General features: G+C 42.1%; 1 protein-coding gene across 2 annotated transcripts in view; it reads left to right on the top strand.

Annotated features, from left to right (window-relative positions):
• The window catches only part of AKAP13 (A-kinase anchoring protein 13), a 324,337-nt gene that overhangs the window by 172,884 nt on the left and 129,478 nt on the right, over nt 1-21,975 (top strand). For both annotated transcript variants that reach the window (XM_055326518.1, XM_055326519.1), the window contains exons 7-8: nt 237-3,327; nt 7,089-7,222. In XM_055326518.1, coding sequence (XP_055182493.1) covers nt 237-3,327; nt 7,089-7,222 — 3,225 coding nt within the window. The remainder of the gene's footprint in view (nt 1-236; nt 3,328-7,088; nt 7,223-21,975) is intronic.

Here is a 21,975-nt window from a genome sequence, read left to right as displayed (position 1 = left end):
AGCCGTCTTGCATATTCTTGACCATTTTATCATTCCAGTGGATATGTAGCTACAAGAGAGGAAAATGATACCAGGAACAAGAGAAAATGTATTTATTTTCTTTAGGTCAGCTTATCATGTGATCTTCAGAGGGCTGGAATGGCAGTGAGTTCTCTGCAGCAGAAGTTTTGTTTATCGGTGTCAATGACATCTTTTCCCATGGGAAGTTTTTACAAATATCTTTCATTTCCTCCTAGAAAACAAACCTGAAGCAGATGGACAATCCTATGCCCTTAATGGTGACAGCACAGGATCCTTCAAGTGTGCCCAGTGCCCAAGATTCAGATGGCCAGTTTCTTTGCTACACATCAGATCCCAGGGACAGCCAGCCGCACTCTTCTCTTCCTGAGGACCCTGAGAGCTCTCCATGCGGCCAGGGGAGCACTGTTGGGGAGATTGAAGGTTCCTCTGATTTTTCATGTGTGGCTAAGGAAGAGAACACAGACTGTTCCTGTAAGAAGGAAACTAAAGGCGTGGAGAAAGAAGGGGAAGAGGCGGAGCCATCGCTTACTGTGGACTGTGGAACCATGTCTGATCCCAGCAGCCGCTGTCCGAGCATGCCTGCTTGTGGAGGAAAGGGCATGGGAACCTTTCCACCCTGTGGAATCAGAAATGGAGAAACTGGAACAAAATCCTCTGCGTTGGCCACAGACCAGGAGTCTCTGGACACTGGAGACCGCGTCCTGCAGGGAGATGTGAGCATGCAGCCGGCCACCGCTCCCACTCAGCATTTCTCTGGATGTGAACTGGCAGCCGGCATCCCAGTGACTCCAGGGGAGATGGAAAGTGGTCCTGTGAATGCACATGCTGCCATCCAGAAGAACATGCTTGAAATCAGGGAAAGTACAAAGGAAAAGCTGGAAAACTCTAATATCATCACAGATGGATCCTCTGACATGAAAGTCACAAGTCAGACTACAGATAAAGCCAGTGTTCCAAACTGTGTCTCTGCCACCAGCTCCCCGGATGGTGACAAACCTGCTGAGTCTTTGCTTGCATTTAGTAATGGAGAAGCCTCCCCTGTCAAAACTGCAGAAACAGAAACTTCAAGAAGTTGTGAAGGGAGTGCTGGGGCTCCCATGGATCAGAGCTCCCTGGTAATTCCAGCTGCCGCAGAAGACACGACTTCAGATGGACTCGAGCTTTATGCTCCCTTGACAGGCACAAGTGCGGCAGCATCACCCTCTGATCTAACGTTTCCTGGGCCACAAAAAGACGCGCCAAACCAGAAATCAGAACCTGAGTCATCTCACATTCAAAGCCAAACCAGCAGATCACCCATCTGTTCTACAACCAGAGGGGGCACACCGTGTGCTGCCTTTGCATGTGGGCAGAGCTCAGTGACTTCTAGTGGTATGCTGGCTGCAGAATACTGTGATGGCATAGTTACCCAGCCTGAAAGCACCACTCCAGGACTACCCCCCACACAGCATCCCCCCCTTGCCCTCTGCTGTGAAGGTCCACAGGCTAAGGCAGCCACCCCTGGCCCTATGAGAGATACCCAGGAACAGGTAGAGTTTTGTCCTGTTGAAGTTTCAGATAAAAAGGGCCAGGGAGAAGATTTGAAATTAGGAACATCTTCAACAAATATGCTTGAGGTGCATCCACAGGCAGTTGTCCCCAAAGCCAAGAAAGAACTGGTACCAGACCAAGCAGTGACATCAGACAAGACTTTTTCTCTGGCAAGCACTCCAGGCAGTGAATCAGTAACCAAAGATGACGCGCATTTTCTTTTCCCCTCCCAGAAAGAAAAGGGAATAGCAACTCCTGAGCTACATACAGCTGCAGATGGTAGAGATGGCCCAGGCAGAGATTCAAATGATTCTGATAAACAGCCATTAGAAGACGGTGCCACAGGCCTATCCACACCCTCCCTTGCTGTCCAGCTTCAGCCCAGCATGGGGAATACAAGTCCCATGGGACTTGGTGGGGAACATGGGAGTGTCTGCCTCTCAGCAGCCCCTGAAGTTCTGGACATCGAGGGGGCTGCTGACTCTTCTCTGTTATGTGCAGGTAAGGCCGCTGTGGCCTCAGATTCCATTTTGACTGAAGAAGGAAAAAATCTGGTGGTTCCAGAAAGCTCCGAAGCTCAGGGACAAGATGGCAGGGATAAAGCAGCAGCTTGTTCCTTTCTCCAGGAAGACACTCATTCCTCAGGAACATTTCAGGAAGAGCAGAGAACACCACCTCCAGGACAGGAGGCACTAGGATTCTGTGGAGAGCCTGGCTCAGCTGCCTGTGCTGAGGACAGAGCACTTGAGCACGGTAATTCATTGGGCACACCCTCGGCCTGCCTGAATGCAGAAACGGAGCATAACAAGGAAGTGGCCCCACCAGTCTCGCTGCTGACTGAAGGTGGGGCTGCACAGAGCCTGGTGCCACTGGGAGCAAGTCTGGCTGCAGACCCAAGCCAGGAAGCTTTGGGTGCAGAGCAGAGCAGCTCTGCTCTGTTGCCAGATCTGTTGCCAGATGGGTCTGAGGCTCTTTCTCGCAATGGATCTTTTGCTCTGGATGTTGGAGTGCAAAACCCTGAATCCCAAGGTAAAAACACTGCTCATGAGGTGAGTGGAAATGTGGAGTTAGATGTTGCCGTGGTTAATGCTTTACAAGCTAATGCGGGGGCCAGAAGAAAGGCTTTATCACATAATGCCCAAGATCTCCCGATTCCAGAAGTCTTGAGCCAGGAGAAGAATATGATCCTGGGTTTGCCAGGAGCTTTAGCAGATGAAGGTGTGACTGACCTACAGGGTGCCGCAGCTCCAGAGATGGTACCCCTCAGGGGGAAGGAACGAGACAACAACTGTTGCTTAGCCAACTCCGGGAAGGCACAGGTGGATCCTGAAGCACATCACATCTTGGAGCAGCCTCTTGCCAAAGAGCTTCCCACAGAGACTGGACTCTCAAGTAGTGGTGACCAGGCCCTGGGCAGGGCAAGGGGCACTCCCCTTTTACCTTGGGCTGTGCCTCTGCCCAAGGGAGCCGACTCCATCGAAGAGGCTGCGTGTCGCATAGTGGAGGCTGTTCTAGATCAAGTCAGGTTCTCAGGAGCACTGATCACTGGGCGGGAGATCAGTCACATGTCACTCTCCCGTCCTTCAGAGTCCGATCCAGTGACTGAGCAGCCAGAGGTTGCTTCTACAGGGCAAGTGAGCACTTTCCTGCCTGTGCAGACCATACACATGGGCAGTATCTGTGAAGAAGCCCCTGGTAACTTTGCAGGGTATTTGGCTGAAACGGAGGAGCCAGAGAAGATGGTTCTGCCCACTGAAGGATCTGAGCCAGCAACAGGTAAGCAAAGCAGAATACAGATGTAGCAGTTTGAGGGATAAGCTCCCTTAAGAGCCTCTGAGATATGCTAGTAAAAAGGAGGTGTCTTGTGGTTTAGAAGTATCTTTCATTCACTGGGTAAGTTGCCAAGTTAATTGTCACCACTGTCAGGAGAGGCACATCCTCTCAGGGTTGGACAGATTTTGCTTCCTGTATTATAGACTCTGGGCTTGATTGATTAAGCCTATAAATGCTTTGTCTGCCAGGCCAGAGCTGTTGCAATTTGGTTAACCAAGAAAATGGTCTAGATTGCAGGTGCTTTACAATGATAAAGGAATTTAGCAGATGTTTTTATTCACATGGCTTAGTACTTTTTTCTAGAACTGTGAAAAGCAGTGCTGGAAAAGTATGTTTTGCTTACAAGCCTGGAACAGTTTTCTTTCCCTGTTTGTATTTATGAGCAAATTTAGAGTCAGAGTGGTTTCATGGAACAGCTGTAAGTTCTTCTATGCGCGGATGGCCCTAAATCCAAAATGGTGGTATTAGGTCGTTGGGGAGGGCTGGGGTGGGACAGGGGAGGGGCGCAAAGAGCGCACCCTCCTTTTCCTGCCCATGGAGCCGACTTCCAGTTCCATTGCCTGTTGCTTTTGGGCAGCAGTCTGGGAATTCAGGAGCGTGCGCAGTGCAGGGGATAGGATGCAGGATGTCCGCCCAAGTCCACTGAGTTGCTGTCACAGGGCACACGTCGTGTCTGCTTATCTTGGTGAAGCAGCTGCACCCAGCAGATTGCTCACACGGCAGCCAGTTCCATCTGTGGGGAACCCTGTCGAGAGAGAGCGAAGAAAAACTGCTGGAGCTCGGTAGAAATAAACTATATGAATAAAACTTCTTCTGGGAGGGTTGAAGCTAAAGCTGGAGTCCAAGGTGGTATTTGACTCCTGAAGTCCTTAAAAGGTCGGTTTGATTGGTACCTTGATGCCAGTACCTGTTATCATGTATAGACAGAGGACCAGTCTCCATGCTCGCCTCTAGGCTGTCTGTATAGGTAAGAAGTCGCTGGATTTGTTTTTAATATTTGTTTGTTTTTGCTGTTCTTTCCAGTGTTTGAAAATCTTCTTAAGGGGGTAGTATGTTAAAAGTATGGGGGTGGGGCATGTAGAGAAATGAACAAATAGAACCAGAAAGAAGTGGCTTAGGAAAAAGAGCTATTTTTCCTAGGCAACTTCAATGGAGTGGTCCTCCCCCCCGCCCCCAATAAAGGGTTTTTAACCATTTATGATCTTTTTTTTTTTTTCCAGTTAAGGAATTTAAGAAGCCTTAGGTATTATAGTATTTTTGGTGACTTGAGGGTTTTAGTTTTATGCATGTTTTTGATTGTTAGTGATAGAAATTTGTTAGCCACTATCTCAGGATTTAAATGAAAAGGTCTCTAATTTTTAAAACAAGATACAACAACAAGTCTATTTTGGGGGCCCTGGCAGGTTGACATTTCAGAAGAATGGGAGTGGCTGTAAGCTGATGCCTGGCTATGTTCTTTTCATTTGGGTGCTGCGTCTTTGGCCACATAGGCTGGAATTATTTGTCTTTCTGGCTCAGTAGTCCGAATTTAACCCAAGAAAGTGCAGATTATGTGAAGTTTGGGTCTCTACTACCCAGAGAGAAAAGGTAGAAACCAGGGAGAATTTCTGACTTTGATTTTTAGTAGTATGTAGATAGGGTATAGATGCTAAAAAGTTATTTTTAAGATTTTAGGAAGGCAAATGAGTCGTATGAAGTTTAAACAGTATCTCTGGATTTAGGGTTGATTGATATGTGTGGACGAGTTACTTGTTCTGCTACCAAGAGGAGTCATATGTGTTCAGTGCTCATGATCTAATGTTACAGAGAGAAGTAGCCAGTGACCAATAGATAGGTCTTTCTTCAGGGGAAAAAAAAAAAAAAAAAAGCCAGCATTGGGGAAAGTCCCTGGTCACATTGCCCTAGAGAAAAACCACCTGAGTATGATCTCAGCCAAGGGTAATTTCTGGGAAGTTTACATTCGGTTCATGGATTTAATCGAACTGTTTTATGTAAGTGAAGAGACATCAGTTTAACCTTTGGGAAGGAACCACTGGCTTCTGTGTATGCTACTGCAGAAAAAGCCAAATAGAAATTAAGATGAGAAAACACAAAACTGCTAATTAGAAGGAGGGGATGTGGCCCTTCGCTCATCCAGAGCATTGATCAGATGGTTTGGAAAGTTAGTTGTCCAGAACTGAGTCAGGCCAGGCCTACCTACAGAGGTTGCCAGCGCCCTTTGTGTCTCAGTAATCACTGTTTATGGTTGTGATTGGTTTCTGCTTGCCAAAATACATATTTTCACTTGCTGGGTATAGGATAATAAAGTTGTGCCAAAAATCACATCCCCAAATAAATAAAATAAAAGTCATCCAACACCAAAAAAATTATTCTTAAAGATGTTTTTTGATCGGTGATTGCTTAGGGTTTTTTTTTGTTTTTGTTTTTGTTTTTTTAACTTTATTTACATTTTATGAAATGTAAGATTTTGGTCCTTTGGTCAAGGAAACTTGCCCACTTTTAATTGTTAGTAAGATTGTATAATTCTAATTTGAGCAAAAAAAAAAAAAAAAGAATTTATAAATGCTTATCTGTAGGAATGTAACTTTCCTAAATCTGAAGTAGACCTTTGGGCATGTCACATTGTGGTCTTAAAATAAAATCTTAATAGAGATTCTTTGGTGAAAGAAACTTCTCTGCCCTTTGGTGTCTGGAACATTTTTTTCTGCCAAAATAGTGACATGGACAGATTAAAACCAGCCACAGAAAAATTTCCACACGAAATTGAGATGATAGCTCTATTTTTATTTGTATTATCAAGGTGAATTTTAAATGTTCAATCATAAGCCCCCTTTTAAAAAAAAATGTCAAAGCCTAAATTTGCCTCAGACATCATGTTACCACTTCCTTCCTGTATTTGCTTGACCATATGGTGGTCAGGTAACAAAAACCACTACTGTTTGGTCTGGTTGAGTATAATTCTCAAGAAAATGTATGAAAACATTTCCTCAAAGAAAAGAAATTCCTTGGGGTGTTTGGCCAGCTCAGTCAGTAGGTATGAGTCTTGGTCTCAAGGTTCTAAGTTTGGGCCTCACGTTCAGTGTAGAGATTACTTAAAATTTTTTTAAAGAAAGAATTCCTTGTTTGTGATTATGTTCTGGAGGGGGAAGAAATAAAAATTAAAATATAAAAAATATAATTCACTAGAATACTTCACTCTTACCTGTTGCAGCAATGGATAGAGGAGAATGTGTAGTGTGTTTATAAAAAAAAAAAAAGACTCTTCTTAAAAGCTTTATCTCATTCTCAACAGAGATTTCCTCTTTGTCCTATGCAGATACAAACATCTCTGGCTTTGATGATGATCAAGATAGACTACCTAGTTCCAGCTATTAATGTGTTTCCTTAAAGCTTGTGAATTTACTTTTCCATATGCAGTCAGCACCGCAGTCACAGATGTGTCATGAAAACTCAGTAGTGAAAATGGAAGTTCATTAGACATTGAATTGCATGTCCGCTTAGCTACAGAGGCCAGGGGAAAACCACGCAGACCTTGTGATAAAGGAATAGCTCAGCACGGGGCACAAAATGACAACAGCTCCAAATGAATACTTTCCCATTTAATGCAAAAGCAAACAAAACACGTGAAGCCTGGACATGTGTAAATAGTAAGGCACAGGAATTGATTTTTTAAATGCACTTTGTAACCCCCTTGTTCTCTTCAGAAATGCCAGACTTGAAAGCTGCAGATGAAGTGGATTTTCTGAGTAATACCGGGGTGAGCTCGGCTTCTACAGAGGTGGCTGTCAAAGACGCAGCCACCCCACCTGATATGAAGCAAGGCCTGATGACCCAGGCGGTAAGTGGTGTTGAGTCTGTATATGCACAAAATGTGTTTAGCCTGGTCTCTTGTGTCTGATTTACAGCCTTGTGGGTTTTTTTGTTTGTTTGGGGTACCTTTTTTTTATCAACAGTAGTATGCTCTCCCTTTTCTCTTGTCTCATTTGTATGTGAAGGGGCCCCTGTTGTGGTGTTCAGCTTTCACACATAACTTGCATGCCACCCAGCATAGTTTTGGAACAGGTCCTTCTACATGGGTCTGTTGAAGATTATAATGAAAAAGATTTTCCCTGTGAGCACTAGACTTTCGTTTGTCCTCATGTTTATTAATGTGTCACAAAATGAGAGTTACCACAAAAAAGGGATCTGGTAACCTTAACCTGACTATTGTTTATTAATATGGAAACGGGTAGCACCAATGAGATTTTTACCTTAGAGTTTACAACTAGCTGTCTTAACTACATAACATGTCGTTTTTTGTGACCAAAACTGGTTCACTATTTTTTTTTCATAACAGCTTTATTGAGTTAGAATTCATCCATTATAAAATCTGCCTATAAAAGTGCACGGTGAAATTGTCCTCATCTGTTGATTTCAGAGCTGCGCAGTGGTCACCACTGTTTGATCTCAGAACATTGTCATCTCCCCAGAAAGAAACCTCATATGCATTAGCAGCCCCTCCTTCCCCACTGCCCAGCTCCTGGACGTCCCTTATCTCCTACTGTCTCTGGCTTCTGCCCTTTCTGGAACTTTACCACATGTAGGATTTCAGGACTACCTTCTCTGACCTAGCTTTCTGTTTCCAGGTCGAACTGTGTCGTAATGTTGATTAATATTTTTTCTTTTCATTGCTAAGTAATACTCCATTGTATGAATGCACCACATTTGATCTTGTTTCTACTCTTGCTGTTGTGAATAATACTGCTTAGGAACCTTTGTGTACAAGTTTGTGTGGACCTCTGTTTTCATATACCCAGTAGTGGATTTGCTGGGTCACTGTTAATTCTATATTTGATATTCAGTAAGTTTTTAAAAATGTTTTTCAGGTTCTTGAGGTTCCTTTTTCTCTTTGTTTAAAGCTGTTAACTTAAGGTAACAAACTTGTTGAGTGAAACATTGTTCTAGGCTTTAGAGTCCCTGCTGGTTAAGGAAAAAAAAAAAAACTTTGGAAGATGAAAATCAAGTTATAAGACTAAATCATATTTTGCCTCAAAAAGTCCATCTTCTTTGCCTAGACTTGACAGGGCCCTGTTTTTGCTCTTTGGAGGGCTACATGCTAGCCTCCAAACTCTTTTCATAGAGTTAGCCCAGTAGGTAAACAGAACTGTACCCTCCCAAACTGTTTCAAGTGTATGAACTGTGATAAACAAGCTTCATTTTATTGGAGTACAGTGGTAGGGAGGTGTGGACTGTTGTAACCCGCTCCTCATTACAGATAATGTTCATGACTAATGCCTGGGCGGCTGCTTGTATACCAGGCAGTATTCAGACAAATGTTGCTCTTGTCTCTGGGGAAAGAAAAAAGAACACACCCTGCACGGGTACATGTGTATTCTTTGTTTCCAGAAGCCCCTCACAAAGGGAAGGAACAAACTCACATCCTTGAATTCAAATGCCTGTTTCTTAGTCTTCCATCTTAATGGTAGTAGTGATTACTGTCCCTGAAGACCGTCTGCTGCTTGGCCAGAGACCCTTTGCTTTCTTTCCCATGAGGGTTACCGCTATCCTAATTTTTTCTTGTCTGTCAGAAAGAAGAAAAAGCATTACTTCCATATTTTTTTAAAAATTGCTCCTTCATTTTTTTTTCTCTTCTCATTTTCCCTCTGATTTTAGAGGAGTTGAGAGAGAAAGAGAGAGAGAGAGAGAGAGAGAGAGAGAGAGAGAGAGAGAGAGAGAAAAATGCTCCTCTAGTTGGTCAGCACGTTTCATTTTTCCAGGTTAAAAGGATTAGACCCTCAGAGAGTGCTGTGACTAGCCCAAGGTCAGACCCAGCCAGAATGAGAGTGAGCAGCTTGACTACACAGTGGGATGCATCCTTGCTGACTGTCCCAGGCTCTGTGAACAGGGCTCCTGAAGGGTGGCCTAAGGTGTCTGTTGCTGTGTTTCCCTCCACTTCATAGAGTTGGAGAAAACCTGTGTTCATCGATCTTCAGGTCTAGGAAGTGGAGCTGTTGGTGCTCACAGCATTGTTGTACTGATGTGACATCTGACCACTTCCTCTTCTCCCTGTTGTTCGGCAGCACTTACCCTGTTGCTGTGAATTGAACAGATAAAGTGTGAGCGCACATTCATTCCCTTTCCATTATCCTACATTTAAGTCTTCATATACTGTATTCACTGTGTTGGTACTTTATTTATAGACTCTAAAATTTGAATGTCACATAATGTGTGGGTCATGAAATACTCCTTTTTGAATATTTTTTTTGTTGATCGCTTAAAAATACAAAACCTACTCTTGGGATTCTTCATGGGCTATACAAAACCAGGTAGTGGGCCCTTGGCCTAGAGTGTGCTTGTGCACCAATGGATGAAAAGAAAGAGAAAGCAAGTACACTGATTTTTTTTTTTCCACCTTGTTTTGTTTGTTTTGTGGTAGAAACTCTGGTATTAGACTGCACATTGGAAAGTGGTGAGTTCGGTTCTGGGTCTCCTGAATTAGCTTTTTGACTTAGTCCCTCTGGAGTGTGGCTTCCTTATTTCTTTATCTTCTAGCCTCAATCCCCTGGGCTGTATGTTTGCGGTCTGAAAAGGGTTACTTTTCACCCAGAAAGAGTGAGCTTGCAATTGTAGTGCAGGGTGGAGTGGCATTAGTTTAATATTATTTAATCCTGTCTTTCTGACACATGCCTAGTCTGTGTGTTGATTTTGGGAATAGGCCAATCATTGCTTCATTGAATTACTGTTTCACTGAATCATCCTCTTCCAGTTTTAAGAAAAAAGTTGTGTATCTTATGTTACTGTCTTGACAACCTGGGATGGTGGTACATTTATGGCAATTTTCTAGTAAATGTAAATGAAGAATCCATTCTGAGTTCTTCCAGAAATCTTCTGTTTTGTCACCTTCTCTAAGCACCTAAGTGTCAAAATGCATAGAGCCCGTCTGCTGAGTGTGAGGCTACCAAGTATTTAAGGATTTGCATTCCTTTACCTGTTTGACCATTGTGCTATACACAGAGCCTTACTTTAGAGGTCAGTTAATGCTTATTTTAAGCATTCATAATTCATAAAGTTATTAATATCAAGATGAATGCTTATGTTCTCGGGAGAAACACAGGTATGTGTTAAATGCTGCAGGTTTCTCAGTAGACAATAGATGGTCCTAAGATACTTCTTTACTGGGTTGAAAATTGTCAGAATTTAGGAGGCCAAGTTCCCTTACACGTTCCATGGCCTTTATCCTATTACTCGTAATTTTATCAGCATTTTATCATGTGGTTCATTATTAAGTATTGCCAAAACTTTAGTACTAGTCACAATTTAATATTCAGCATTAATCCCCTGTTACATTACAGATTTCAAGGTTTTCAGATTACCATTTGTTGCCTTCTTTTTTTCCCCATCAGTGAGTTAATATATATCAAGGACTTAGAACTGAGTCGGGCACACAGAAAGTACAATTTAGCATTATTATTATTAATTAGTTTCATAACTTCAGATTCCAGTGTCCTTTTCATTTATTTAAGTAACCAGTGGCATAATGGTGGGTCGTAAAACAATCAAGACTCAGTTTCTGTTCTCAGTTGTTGTTATAAAAGCTTCAGGAAGAGCATCAGACATTCATTTGAGTTGAGAGACCCGGAACTTGTTGTACCTCTGAGACCTTTAGAATTTGAATGGATTTTAAAGATTGTCTGGATTCTCAACATTTGTACTTTATAGGAGAAGACATTTTCAGGATGGTTAAGTGACTTGACTTACCTCACAACTGATTAACTCGGTAAGCTAGACTAGGACCTCACTTCTATGTTAGCAGTGTTTCTGCTGTACTGTGGTTCCAGAAAAGTCAAAGTAGGAGGTTACACTTTTCAGGAATCTAATTAATCTGGATGGTTTTTTGCATTCTGCTCTGGAATGATGCTTACATATGCTAAGATTCTAAAACCATTATGTTATACTACTGTTTTCAGTGATGGTTGGAGAGATTCCTTTGGCCATTTTTAGGACATAAGTGATTCCTCTAGGTAAGTTTCATGTTCTTATGGTCTGTTGGCTGCAGCTAAGTATCACCAAGACAGTGTTTGTTCAAAGACTTGACTTGTGGTGCAGAAATTACTAAGATTTTCCAGACCTGCCTTTTATTTCCTAAAGAATGATATGACTAGGTATAAAGATGATATTGGATAAGTGCAGAATAGAAAGCCTTTGGGGACCAATCTCTTTGAGAATATGCTCCATGGCGATCAAGAAAGAAATCTGACTACTGCTCTCCTGTTCCAGGGCTGCAAACCAGCATACTCTATGTCTTGTAGGATGCTTTACTCTTCAGTATGTGGCCAGGTTCTTTAGGAAGGAACTTGCTTCCTTGGGGTGTCTGTTCATTGAGGTATCTCTGTAATAATTCCTTTTCCAAATGCTCATTGCATAAGCTTATTAGCCATTTGGAACAGTTAATTCAGCAGGCCAGTATGTCTTGTCAGGATACGTATGGTCCTAATGGTCAAGCACTCAAACATAAATATGCTCAAGCACAACTATAAAATCCCATATATTGAGTATTAGGTTACTGGGAAAGTCTGTAACACAGACTTTAACAAATGGTCCCCAATCAAGAAAGCAATTTAAATCAGAACCATTCTCCCTTTTTAAATAACTGCACAGCAAAACATCACATTAAGTGAATTTCCATTCTTAATTATTTTTAAAACAATATTAATATTCAGTGTTGTGGAAAGGGTAGTATTGGACTATTTCTGGTTAAAGTTTTCTTGAATGCTCTTAGTTTAATTGAACATGGTGTTTTCTTGCTCTTGTCTCAAGAGGGCGAGCTTGCATTGCCACTCTCTAGTCCAGGAGTCTGGTTAAAAGCTTTTGTGTGGCTAGTCACAGCCTTCCTGCTCAGATGCAGTAGGAAAATACGGCAGCTCTCAGGCTGTTTGGTAACCAGCTTAGAAAGCCTTAACACTGATACACAAAATGGCGTATACACTCTACCCTCTTATTTAAGTTTTCAGTTTCAGGAAAGGTCCTTTTAATGATGTCTCTGCTATCATATTTACATATGTAGTTTTATGGCATGTCACCTTGGGAAGGGCAAATTGGCTTCTTTATGAGACTCCAATAAGTCTTCTCTGCATGTATTTGTCATTTAAGAGAGCTAGGACCCCCTAATTATCCCTTTTGGGTCTGGCACTAGAGCCAGCTTCAACCACAGGAAAACTTACTCCTCAGCTTTTTCATACACATTTTTTTGGAGATATTCTTTCTCTGAGTCTCCTCTGAAATGGAATATTTCCAGGAAATTCTGCAAATGGTCTTCTAGACTAGATAGTTGCCAAAGAGAAGTGCCTTGAAGAACCACAGGTTCAGGCTGTAAAGTCAGAAGTTTGGGAAAGTTATAACCTTAGTATAAAGGTATAATTTAATGATCTGACTAAAGATTTTTAAGTGACCTTGAGCAAACTAATTTCTCTGGCCTGTTTTCTCCTTTGTTATAATGCTTCCCTAAGGGGACTCTGAAGTTTCTTCCAGCTCTTAATTTTGGACAAGTTGGTCAAATGTTGGGGTGTGTATCTTAGGTGTTGGACCAAAAGGAGAATCATGAGGGACTTTAATTGTAGTTGACACACGATGTTATATGAGTTTCAGGTATACAACATAGTGATTTGACAATTTCGTGTCAGATTATATGAGGGATTTTTTTAAAAAAAATCATACTAGTTAATGGCCAGATTCTTAACTAATCACTTTTCTTTTTGAACAGTTCCCAAAATCTTTTGCTCTGTAGTCTTAAATTGTATTAATAATTGACTTTTTTTTCCCCTCACAGAACTGGCTTAATCATAGGTTATATGTACATTTTGAAAAGAGGGCATGTACCTTTTTTTTTTTTAAGTCTTCTGTTGGGACAAAACAAGCAAATCTGATTCCTATCATTTTGTTGAACCATTTCTTACACTCATTTCATTTTTGTTCATTCTTATCTCATTATTTTGACAGTCAAGGATAGTAGCCAAGCATAATGGAAAGTTTATGGAGTCAAATAAACCAAAGCCTTAGTCCCAGTTCTTCCACTTGATCCATTTGTTTAGAGGTTCAGTTCCCTTACCTGCAAATGTGGGATAATGATGCTATCTTCAAGAATTGTTTGTACGAACTAGAGTTCATATAGTGGCTAGCATGTGATAGGCATCTTATAAGCGGTAGGTGTAATTCTGATCCCTTGTTAAAATAAGAATTATCAGACCCATGCTTAAGACTGTGGATGAATGATTTTAAATAGGTGATGGTTAAGATGGTCTTGGAAGAAATGACTGATTCTTCCAGGTCATCATGGCAAGTTATCATGCTACATGCTGTTGATGTGACGGGAGTCCACTAACTTATTCTATACTTGTTTCAGCACCTGCTTACTGAACTCTGTGGTAGGCCTTAGGTTTGCTAAAGTGAAAACAGGCAGCCTGCATTCAGACTCCTATGCCCATGGGAAGAGACCCTTATCAAACCAGTAAATAAGATACAGAATAGTAAGTGTTAAAGTAGAGAGAAACATAGGTATCTTTCAGTGAGATAGGTGATACAGTCTTCTCTCCAGGTTCTTGTGCACACCCTGGAGGAAGGGAAGTTTCTAAAGAATGGTGTTATTGAGGCCAGCATCACCTTAATTCCAAAACCAGACAAAGACCCCACCAAAAAGGAGAATTACAGACCAATATCCCTGATGAACATGGATGCAAAAATTCTCAACAAGATACTAGCCATAAGGATCCAACAGTACATTAAGAAAATTATTCACCATGACCAAGTAGGATTTATCCCCGGGACACAAGGCTGGTTCAACACCCATAAAACAATCAATGTGATTCATCATATCAGCAAGAGAAAAACCAAGAACCATATGATCCTCTCATTAGATGCAGAGAAAGCATTTGACAAAATACAGCATCCATTCCTGATCAAAACTCTTCAGAGTGTAGGGATAGAGGGGATATTCCTCAACATCTTAAAAGCCATCTACGAAAAGCCCACAGCAAATACCATTCTCAATGGGGAAGCACTGGGAGCCTTTCCCCTAAGATCAGGAACAAGACAGGGATGTCCACTCTCACCACTGCTATTCAACATAGTACTGGAAGTCCTAGCCTCAGCAATCAGACAACAAAAAGACATTAAAGGCATTTAAATTGGCAAAGAAGAAGTTAAACTCTCCCTCTTCGCCGATAACATGATACTCTACATAGAAAACCCAAAAGTCTCCGCCCCAAGATTGCTAGAACTCATACAGCAATTTGGTAGCGTGGCAGGATACAAAATCAATGCCCAGAAATCAGTGGCATTTCTATACACTAACAATGAGACTGAAGAAAGACAAATTAAGGAGTCAATCCCATTTACAATTGCACCCAAAAGCATAAGATACCTAGGAATAAACCTAACCAAAGATGTAAAGGATCTGTACCCTAAAAACTACAGAACACTTCTGAAAGAAATTGAGGAAGACACAAAGAGATGGAAAAATATTCCATGCTCATGGATTGGCAGAATTAATATTGTGAAAATGTCAATGTTACCCAGGGCAATATACACATTTAATGCAATCCCTATCAAAATACCATGGACTTTCTTTAGAGAGAACAAATTATTTTAAGATTTGTGTGGAATCAGAAAAGACCCCGAATAGCCAGGGGAATTTTAAAAAAGAAAACCATAGCTGGGGGCATCACAATGCCAGATTTCAGGTTGTACTACAAAGCTGTGGTCATCAAGACAGTGTGGTACTGGCACAAAAACAGACACATCGATCAATGGAACAGAATAGAGAACCCAGAAGTGGACCCTGAACTTTATGGTCAACTAATATTCGATAAAGGAGGAAAGACTATCCATTGGAAGAAGGACAGTCTCTTCAATAAATGGTGCTGGGAAAATTGGACATCCACACGCAGAAGAATGAAACTGGACCACTCTCTTGCACCAGACACAAAGATAAACTCAAAATGGATGAAAGATCTAAATGTGTGACAAGATTCCATCAAAATCCTAGAGGAGAACACAGGTAACACCCTTTTTGAACTCGGCCACAGTAACTTCTTGCAAGATACATCCACGAAGGCAAAAGAAACAAAAGCAAAAATGAACTATTGGGACTTCATCAAGATACGAAGCTTTTGCACAGCAAAGGATACAGTCAACAAAACTAAAAGACAAGCTATAGAATGGGAGAAGATATTTGCAAATGACCTATCAGCTAAAGGGCTAGTTTCCAAGATCCATAAAGAACTTATTAAACTCAACACCAAAGAAACAAACAATCCAATCATGAAATGGGCAAAAGACATGAAGAGAAATCTCACAGAGGAAGACATAGACATGGCCAACATGCACATGAGAAAATGCTCTGCATCACTTGCCATCAGGGAAATAAAAATCAAAACCACAATGAGATACCACCTCACACCAGTGAGAATGGGGAAAATTAACAAGGCAGGAAACCACAAATGTTGGAGAGGATGCGGAGAAAAGGGAACCCTCTTACACTGTTGGTGGGAATGTGAACTGGTGCAGCCACTCTGGAAAACTGTGTGGAGGTTCCTCAAAGAGTTAAAAATAGACCTGCCCTACGACCCAGCAATTGCACTGTTGGGGATTTACCCCAAAGATACAGATGCAGTGAAACGCCGGGACACCTGCACCCCGATGTTTCTAGCAGCAATGTCCACAATAGCCAAACTGTGGAAGGAGCCTCGGTGTCCATCGAAAGATGAGTGGATAAAGAAGATGTGGTTTATGTATACAATGGAATATTACTCAGCTATTAGAAATGACAAATACCCACCATTTGCTTCAACATGGATGGAACTAGAGGGTATTATGCTGAGTGAAGTAAGTCAGTCAGAGAAGGACAAACATTGTATGTTCTCATTCATTTGGGGAATATAAATAATAGTGAAAGGGAATATAAAGGAAGGGAGAGGAAATGTGTGGGAAATATCAGAAAGGGAGACAGAACATAAAGACTGCTAACTCTGGGAAACGAACTAGGGGTGGTAGAAGGGGAGGAGGGCGGGGGGTGGGAGTGAATGGGTGACGGGCACTAAGGGTTATTCTGTATGTTGGTAAATTGAACACCAATAAAAAAATAAATTTAAAAAAATCGTGTTATTTTTATAGGGTTTTCCTCACATGGTTTTCCAGGTTTCTTTTTTTTCCCCCTTCCAAGATTTTACTTACTTATTCATAAGACACAGAGAGGCAGAGACATAGGCAGAGGGAGAAGTAGGCTGCCTGCAGGGAGCCTGATACAGAACTTGATCCTAGGATCACAACCTGAGCTGAAGGCAGATGCTCAACCACTGAGCCACCCAGGTGTGCCCCTCCAGATTTCATTTTGAAAGCTGATCATCTTTTGTGAGAGTGAAGACAGTGCATGCTGTCAGAAACATGGGCTTGGCCATACCCACTCTTTCTACTGGTAGAATTGAAAGGGCCACCACCTGGTGCTATCTTAGAAAAATACTGTGTTGGGGCATCTGGGTGGCTCAGTTGGTTAAGCATCTGACTCTTCATCTCAGCTTAGGTCTCAATCTTAGGGTTGTGAAATTCAGGCCCCACATTAGGCTTCATGCTGGGTATGGAGCCTACTTAGAAACAGAGAGAGAGGGATCCCTGGGTGGCGCAGCAGTTTGGCGCCTGCCTTTGGCCCAGGCCACGATCCTGGAGACCCGGGATCGAATCCCACGTCGGGCTCCCGGTGCATGGAGCCTGCTTCTCCCTCTGCCTGTGTCTCTGCCTCTCTCTCTCTCGCTCTCTGTGTGACTATCATAAATAAATAAAAATTAAAAAAAAAAATAGAAAGAGAGAGAGAGAAAGAAAGAAAATATATATATGTTGCTTCTGATCCTAAGTTCTGTGTTCAGCTTACTGATGTAAACATGACTTTGTGGCTGCTTATTTTTGCCTCTTAAAAGAGGAAACTTATAGTAGGAAAAAAAACTAAGAGAAAAATGTCATTTGGTTTGTGAAGAAAGGCCCAGGTCCTCCGCAGGGATACACATTACTGGGGAAGTCACAGATTTCACATACTATGTTTTGATTCTGTATGTTATGAGGATGCCTAGTGATGCCTTGCTCTGGTTGGTCACTGTCAGAGTTAAAGGTCTATCCTGTATTTGGACTTGTTGACCTTATCCAGAAAAGGTTTCAGGATTTCTGGTTTCAGATCTTTCTGATCTTTTCAGGCTGCTCAGTTTTGAGATCTAGCTTGTGGCTTTGATTTTGTTCATTTAGTAAACATTTTGTTCATGATTTTGTTCATTTAGTAAACATTAAAGGAATGCCTTCCCATTCAGGGTATTACAATCGAGTAGCTAGATAATTTTTTTAAAGTTAAATATTATCCTATCTTCTGATTTATTTAAGTAAAGCACACATGCATAGACGTAATTACAATATGTGAATGTAGTATGGGAGACATGGCATAGGAACCATTAATGTGCTTTGAGGATTCACAGAGAAATGACTTTTTTTCAAGTAGGTTCCACACCCAGTGTGGAGCCTACTGAGGGGCTTGAACTCACAGCCTTGAAGTTCATACCTGAGCTGAGCTAAGAGTTGGACACTTAACCAGCTAAGCCACCCAGGTGCCCTGAGGAATGACTTCTTAAGAAGTGTTTGTGTGGGGATCCCTGGGTGGCGCAACGGTTTAGCGCCTGCCTTTGGCCTGGGGCGTGATCCTGGAGACCCGGGATCGAATCCCACGTCGGGCTCCTGGTGCATGGAGCCTGCTTCTCCCTCTGCCGATGTCTCTGCCTCTCTCTCTCTCTCTCTCTCTCTGTGACTATCATAAATAAATAAAAATTTTAAAAAAAGTGTTTGTGTGAAATGTAGTAAATTTCCTTGGTAATAACCACATTGTAGCACATGTGGTATAAATATTCATTGGGAAGAATAAGGATAGATTGAGAGAGCCTTTGATGTGCTTTCCAGCCTTTAAACAGCCAATTCTGTTTGCTTTCACTATGTAGTTGGCCCTTGGAAGATCATAGAATTGCCTAAGAATTGCCAGAAATGCCCTAATTTGCAAGGTAACTGACCTGGCAGTAATCCAGGTTAAAAAAAATCCCATTAAGATACAGAAAAGTAATATCTACCAAGTATGAGAAACAGAAATATTTGGTAGTATGTGAGCCATATGGAAATTAAAGAGAGTGGTACCTTTGTGTAAATATTTCCATTCAACCAGCATCAATCTATGTTTTCCCTCCTTGGCCTATGTCATTTCGTGCAGTGATATAGGCATTTTGCTTCCCTTTCAAGGACCTCTCCCCCTCCCGCCAAAGCCCTGTCACTGCTTGTGGACCTAGAGGATTGTTGTGATGTGGTCTTACGTTATTACCTCAGTGCCACATATGTAGTTTTCCAGAGAAAGTTGGTTAATGGTGACATTCAGATAAGCATATTTAAAATATCCTGAATTTAAGCCTCACTCAGAAGTCAGGGTAAGCCAGAATATTTATTATATTGATCTTCATTATCTGTAAGTTGACCTATATTTAACATTAAGTTTTGAAAACCTACTTCTGGTGTTGAACTGAGATATAATAATGAAACATTTTTCATGTGTGGTTCTTGGATTTCTCTTGAAAGGAGTTGCAGAGAGTGATTTCTGAAAGTATTTGAACAAATAGTAGGAATAATTGGAATAAATATATAGCTTCTCAAAGTGGACACTGTGAAAAATGTTTGGATGTTTAAATTTGACTTTGACCTTTCATTTATTACAGATATGTACCCATGCATATGTGTGTGATTCTTTTGCTGCATTGCACATGAGCTATCTTGCAAGCTGCATAGCATCTGGGCAATTTTTGTTCAACTCCTTCCTTCAGGCAGGAAAAAAAATTGGTAAGGGGGATATAGTGGAAAACTATGAATTATTCTGTTGCTTGGAATCTCTTAAGGAGGCTGAATCACTAGAAAAATGTACTTGGTTGTTCTCATCATAGAATCTTAGTGTAGGGAGGAACTCTCATCTCTATCATGCAGTCAGTACTCTTTAATTTGCAAGGAGGGATTTTGAGCCTAGAGCACTCAGTGTCTGCCATTGTTTGCTGGTTAGTGTCAGAGCCAGGCCTAGGATCTTGAACCCTGGGGTCAGGCTTGTGGAGGTCCAGCCTCTCGCCCTTGCCCACCTTGCCTCAGAGTTTAGCTCTGTCACTGCAGTGAGCTCCTCAGTGTCACAGGGGAAGCTGTGGCACCCTGGGAACCTCTCCTGTTTCTGCTGATTCCTAGGCTTGTGTTTCCTCTGCTGTGGACATCCCTTACACAGCAGCTTGATGACCCTCTACTACCATTAAGTCCTGTTCTTCCCCTTATATTGAGAGAATGCATAGAAGGGTACAGCTGAAATCTGTGCCTCAAATCCTGTGTTGTGGCCGACATGCTGTGTGCCCCTGCTGCCTGGGGAGGGGGGCTCTGGAGCACTTCCTTTGGCCCACTGCTGTCTCCTGTAGGTTCCAGGGTGCTTGTGACTGGACCTCATGTGGGTCACAAAGTAGCGCAACCTGGATGAATTAGAGCATCCTACTTTCTCGTTGCCTTCTCCTTTCTAGAGCATGGCATCTTTATAAAATCTATATATTCTGGGTTAGCTTCCCTTTAATGTAATAAAAAGACTGTTGCCTACCAAGGCAGGGGGCCTTTACTTCCAAATGAGCCCACGTGAGTCACTCAGGAATCCAGTTAGTTTGATGATGTTTTCTGGCAATCCCACAGGGGAATGATATGAAAAAGGAGGAATTTGGTGCTTGCCATGTCCTTCACTGGGGCCACCTCCCAGTAGCCCTGGAAACCCTGAAAAATGCGGAATTGTAGGATCCCCTGTCCAATGCCCTTCTTCTCTCTATTTCTGTGGAAATAATAACTTATGGAACATGTGCTTGTGGTCTGTTTTATTTCTGACATCATCAATTTCTTTCTTTGCCATCCTTCCTCATTATTTTGCCACCAAAAATTCTATCATATTCATTTTCCCCATTAAATCATCTACAAGCAAAGCTCTTTTTATGTGGAGGGGTCCTGGGGACAGAGTGGGTCAGCATTGGGTCTCTCCCTGTCATGCTGTGCTAATGGCAGAGATGGCAAGAGAAGAAGAGTGGTACCACCTCAGCTATAGGTCTCTTGAGATTGAAACCAGGGCTTGGACCAATCTGGAGGCCAGTGAGTGACAGGAAGCACTGAAGCCTGTGTAGTGTGTAATCTCTGTTTTGTGGGCAGCAGGACATTCATTCTAAAAGGCTCAGGAGTTTTTCCTCTCATTCCACCCCTATGAGGCCAGGGACTGTGGGAAGCCACAGACAGGCATGTCAGCAGGAAAGCATGGAGAAAACACACACACACACACACACACACACACACACAGACATACACATCCATGCATGATTTCCTTACTTTAAACGTTTATAACATTCCAACAATAAATTATGCTGTTAGAATGTAGTCCTTTCCTGCTTACTGCTTTTCATTTTCAAAACTAAATTGAGCTTTTAATTTGCAGACTTCTTACTGTTTTGTGTACTAAACATTGTAATAACAACTCAGGATGCTGTGGTGGGCAAAATGAGTAAGAGATATCCCATCCCACAAGAAGCTCTGTTGGGAAAGATGAAGTAATGCAGCAGGAGTTGACACCTGGGTCATGGGAACTCTGAGAAGAAATTATCCATTGTTGAGGCCTGTCTGCACCAGTGTCCCTCCTACTGTTCACTCTTGGTGGCATTCAGTGGAATACTGCTGAAATGTTTCACTCAAGGGATTTTCCCCTGTTGACAGCATTGCTGGCTTTAAAATAGGGAGTCAGTCTTTTCATTCCAGTTCCAGAAAGTGATGTATGTGTCATGATCGCTTGCCATGGAACAGTTCCTGTCCCTATCTCCACCATACACAACACAATAGGCTATGTTCCTTCCTAGGAGTCATTAGGTTTCCCTAATGGGATGATCTAAAGGAGAAAAATAGAGCTCTGGCCCTTCTCCCTCATTAGTGCTGAAACCTGGTGCTGTATCTGCTTCACATCAAAGTCAGTGGATTGTTCTTCTCCTTGTCTGAGACTGTTCTTTCCTCCTTGAGTTAGGAAAAGGACTTAAATCCTGGTTTTCTTGACATAAAAGTTTAATGCAATTGCTGTTGCAGCTGAATCCGTTAAAAGGAATACCTGCAAGACGTGAGAAGAAGTATTTCAAAACTGGCACAGAATATAATGTGGACCGCACTCTTAGGTTTGCATTTCAAGTCAAAGGGTGTGTCATTTGGGCTTTGGGAAAGAGCTTGTCATTGGCAGGGCCCAGTCCACCCCACCTCCACAGTCCCGTAGGCCTCTGTGAAGCCAGAGGAGGTTCTTAAGAGATGCTGGACAGTTGTGAATGCGGATGATTGACATCTGCCGCATAGTGCCATAGTTAAAATGTATCTCTACCTCTTCACTTTGGTTTTAGTCTCATATTTGGACATGCATGTCGTTTTAGCTGTCCCGGGAGGAGGAAGGAGTTAGCAAGCTCTTTAGTGTTTACTGATGCCAAGTTTACTAATCCTTGTTTTGTATTCTTGATGAAGACTTCT

Source organism: Nyctereutes procyonoides, unplaced genomic scaffold (assembly GCF_905146905.1).
Source record: "Nyctereutes procyonoides isolate TBG_1078 unplaced genomic scaffold, NYPRO_anot_genome, whole genome shotgun sequence".
Taxonomy (NCBI): domain Eukaryota; kingdom Metazoa; phylum Chordata; class Mammalia; order Carnivora; family Canidae; genus Nyctereutes; species Nyctereutes procyonoides.
Note: the sequence above shows the minus strand (reverse complement) of the source record. Positions and strands in the feature narration are given on the sequence as shown.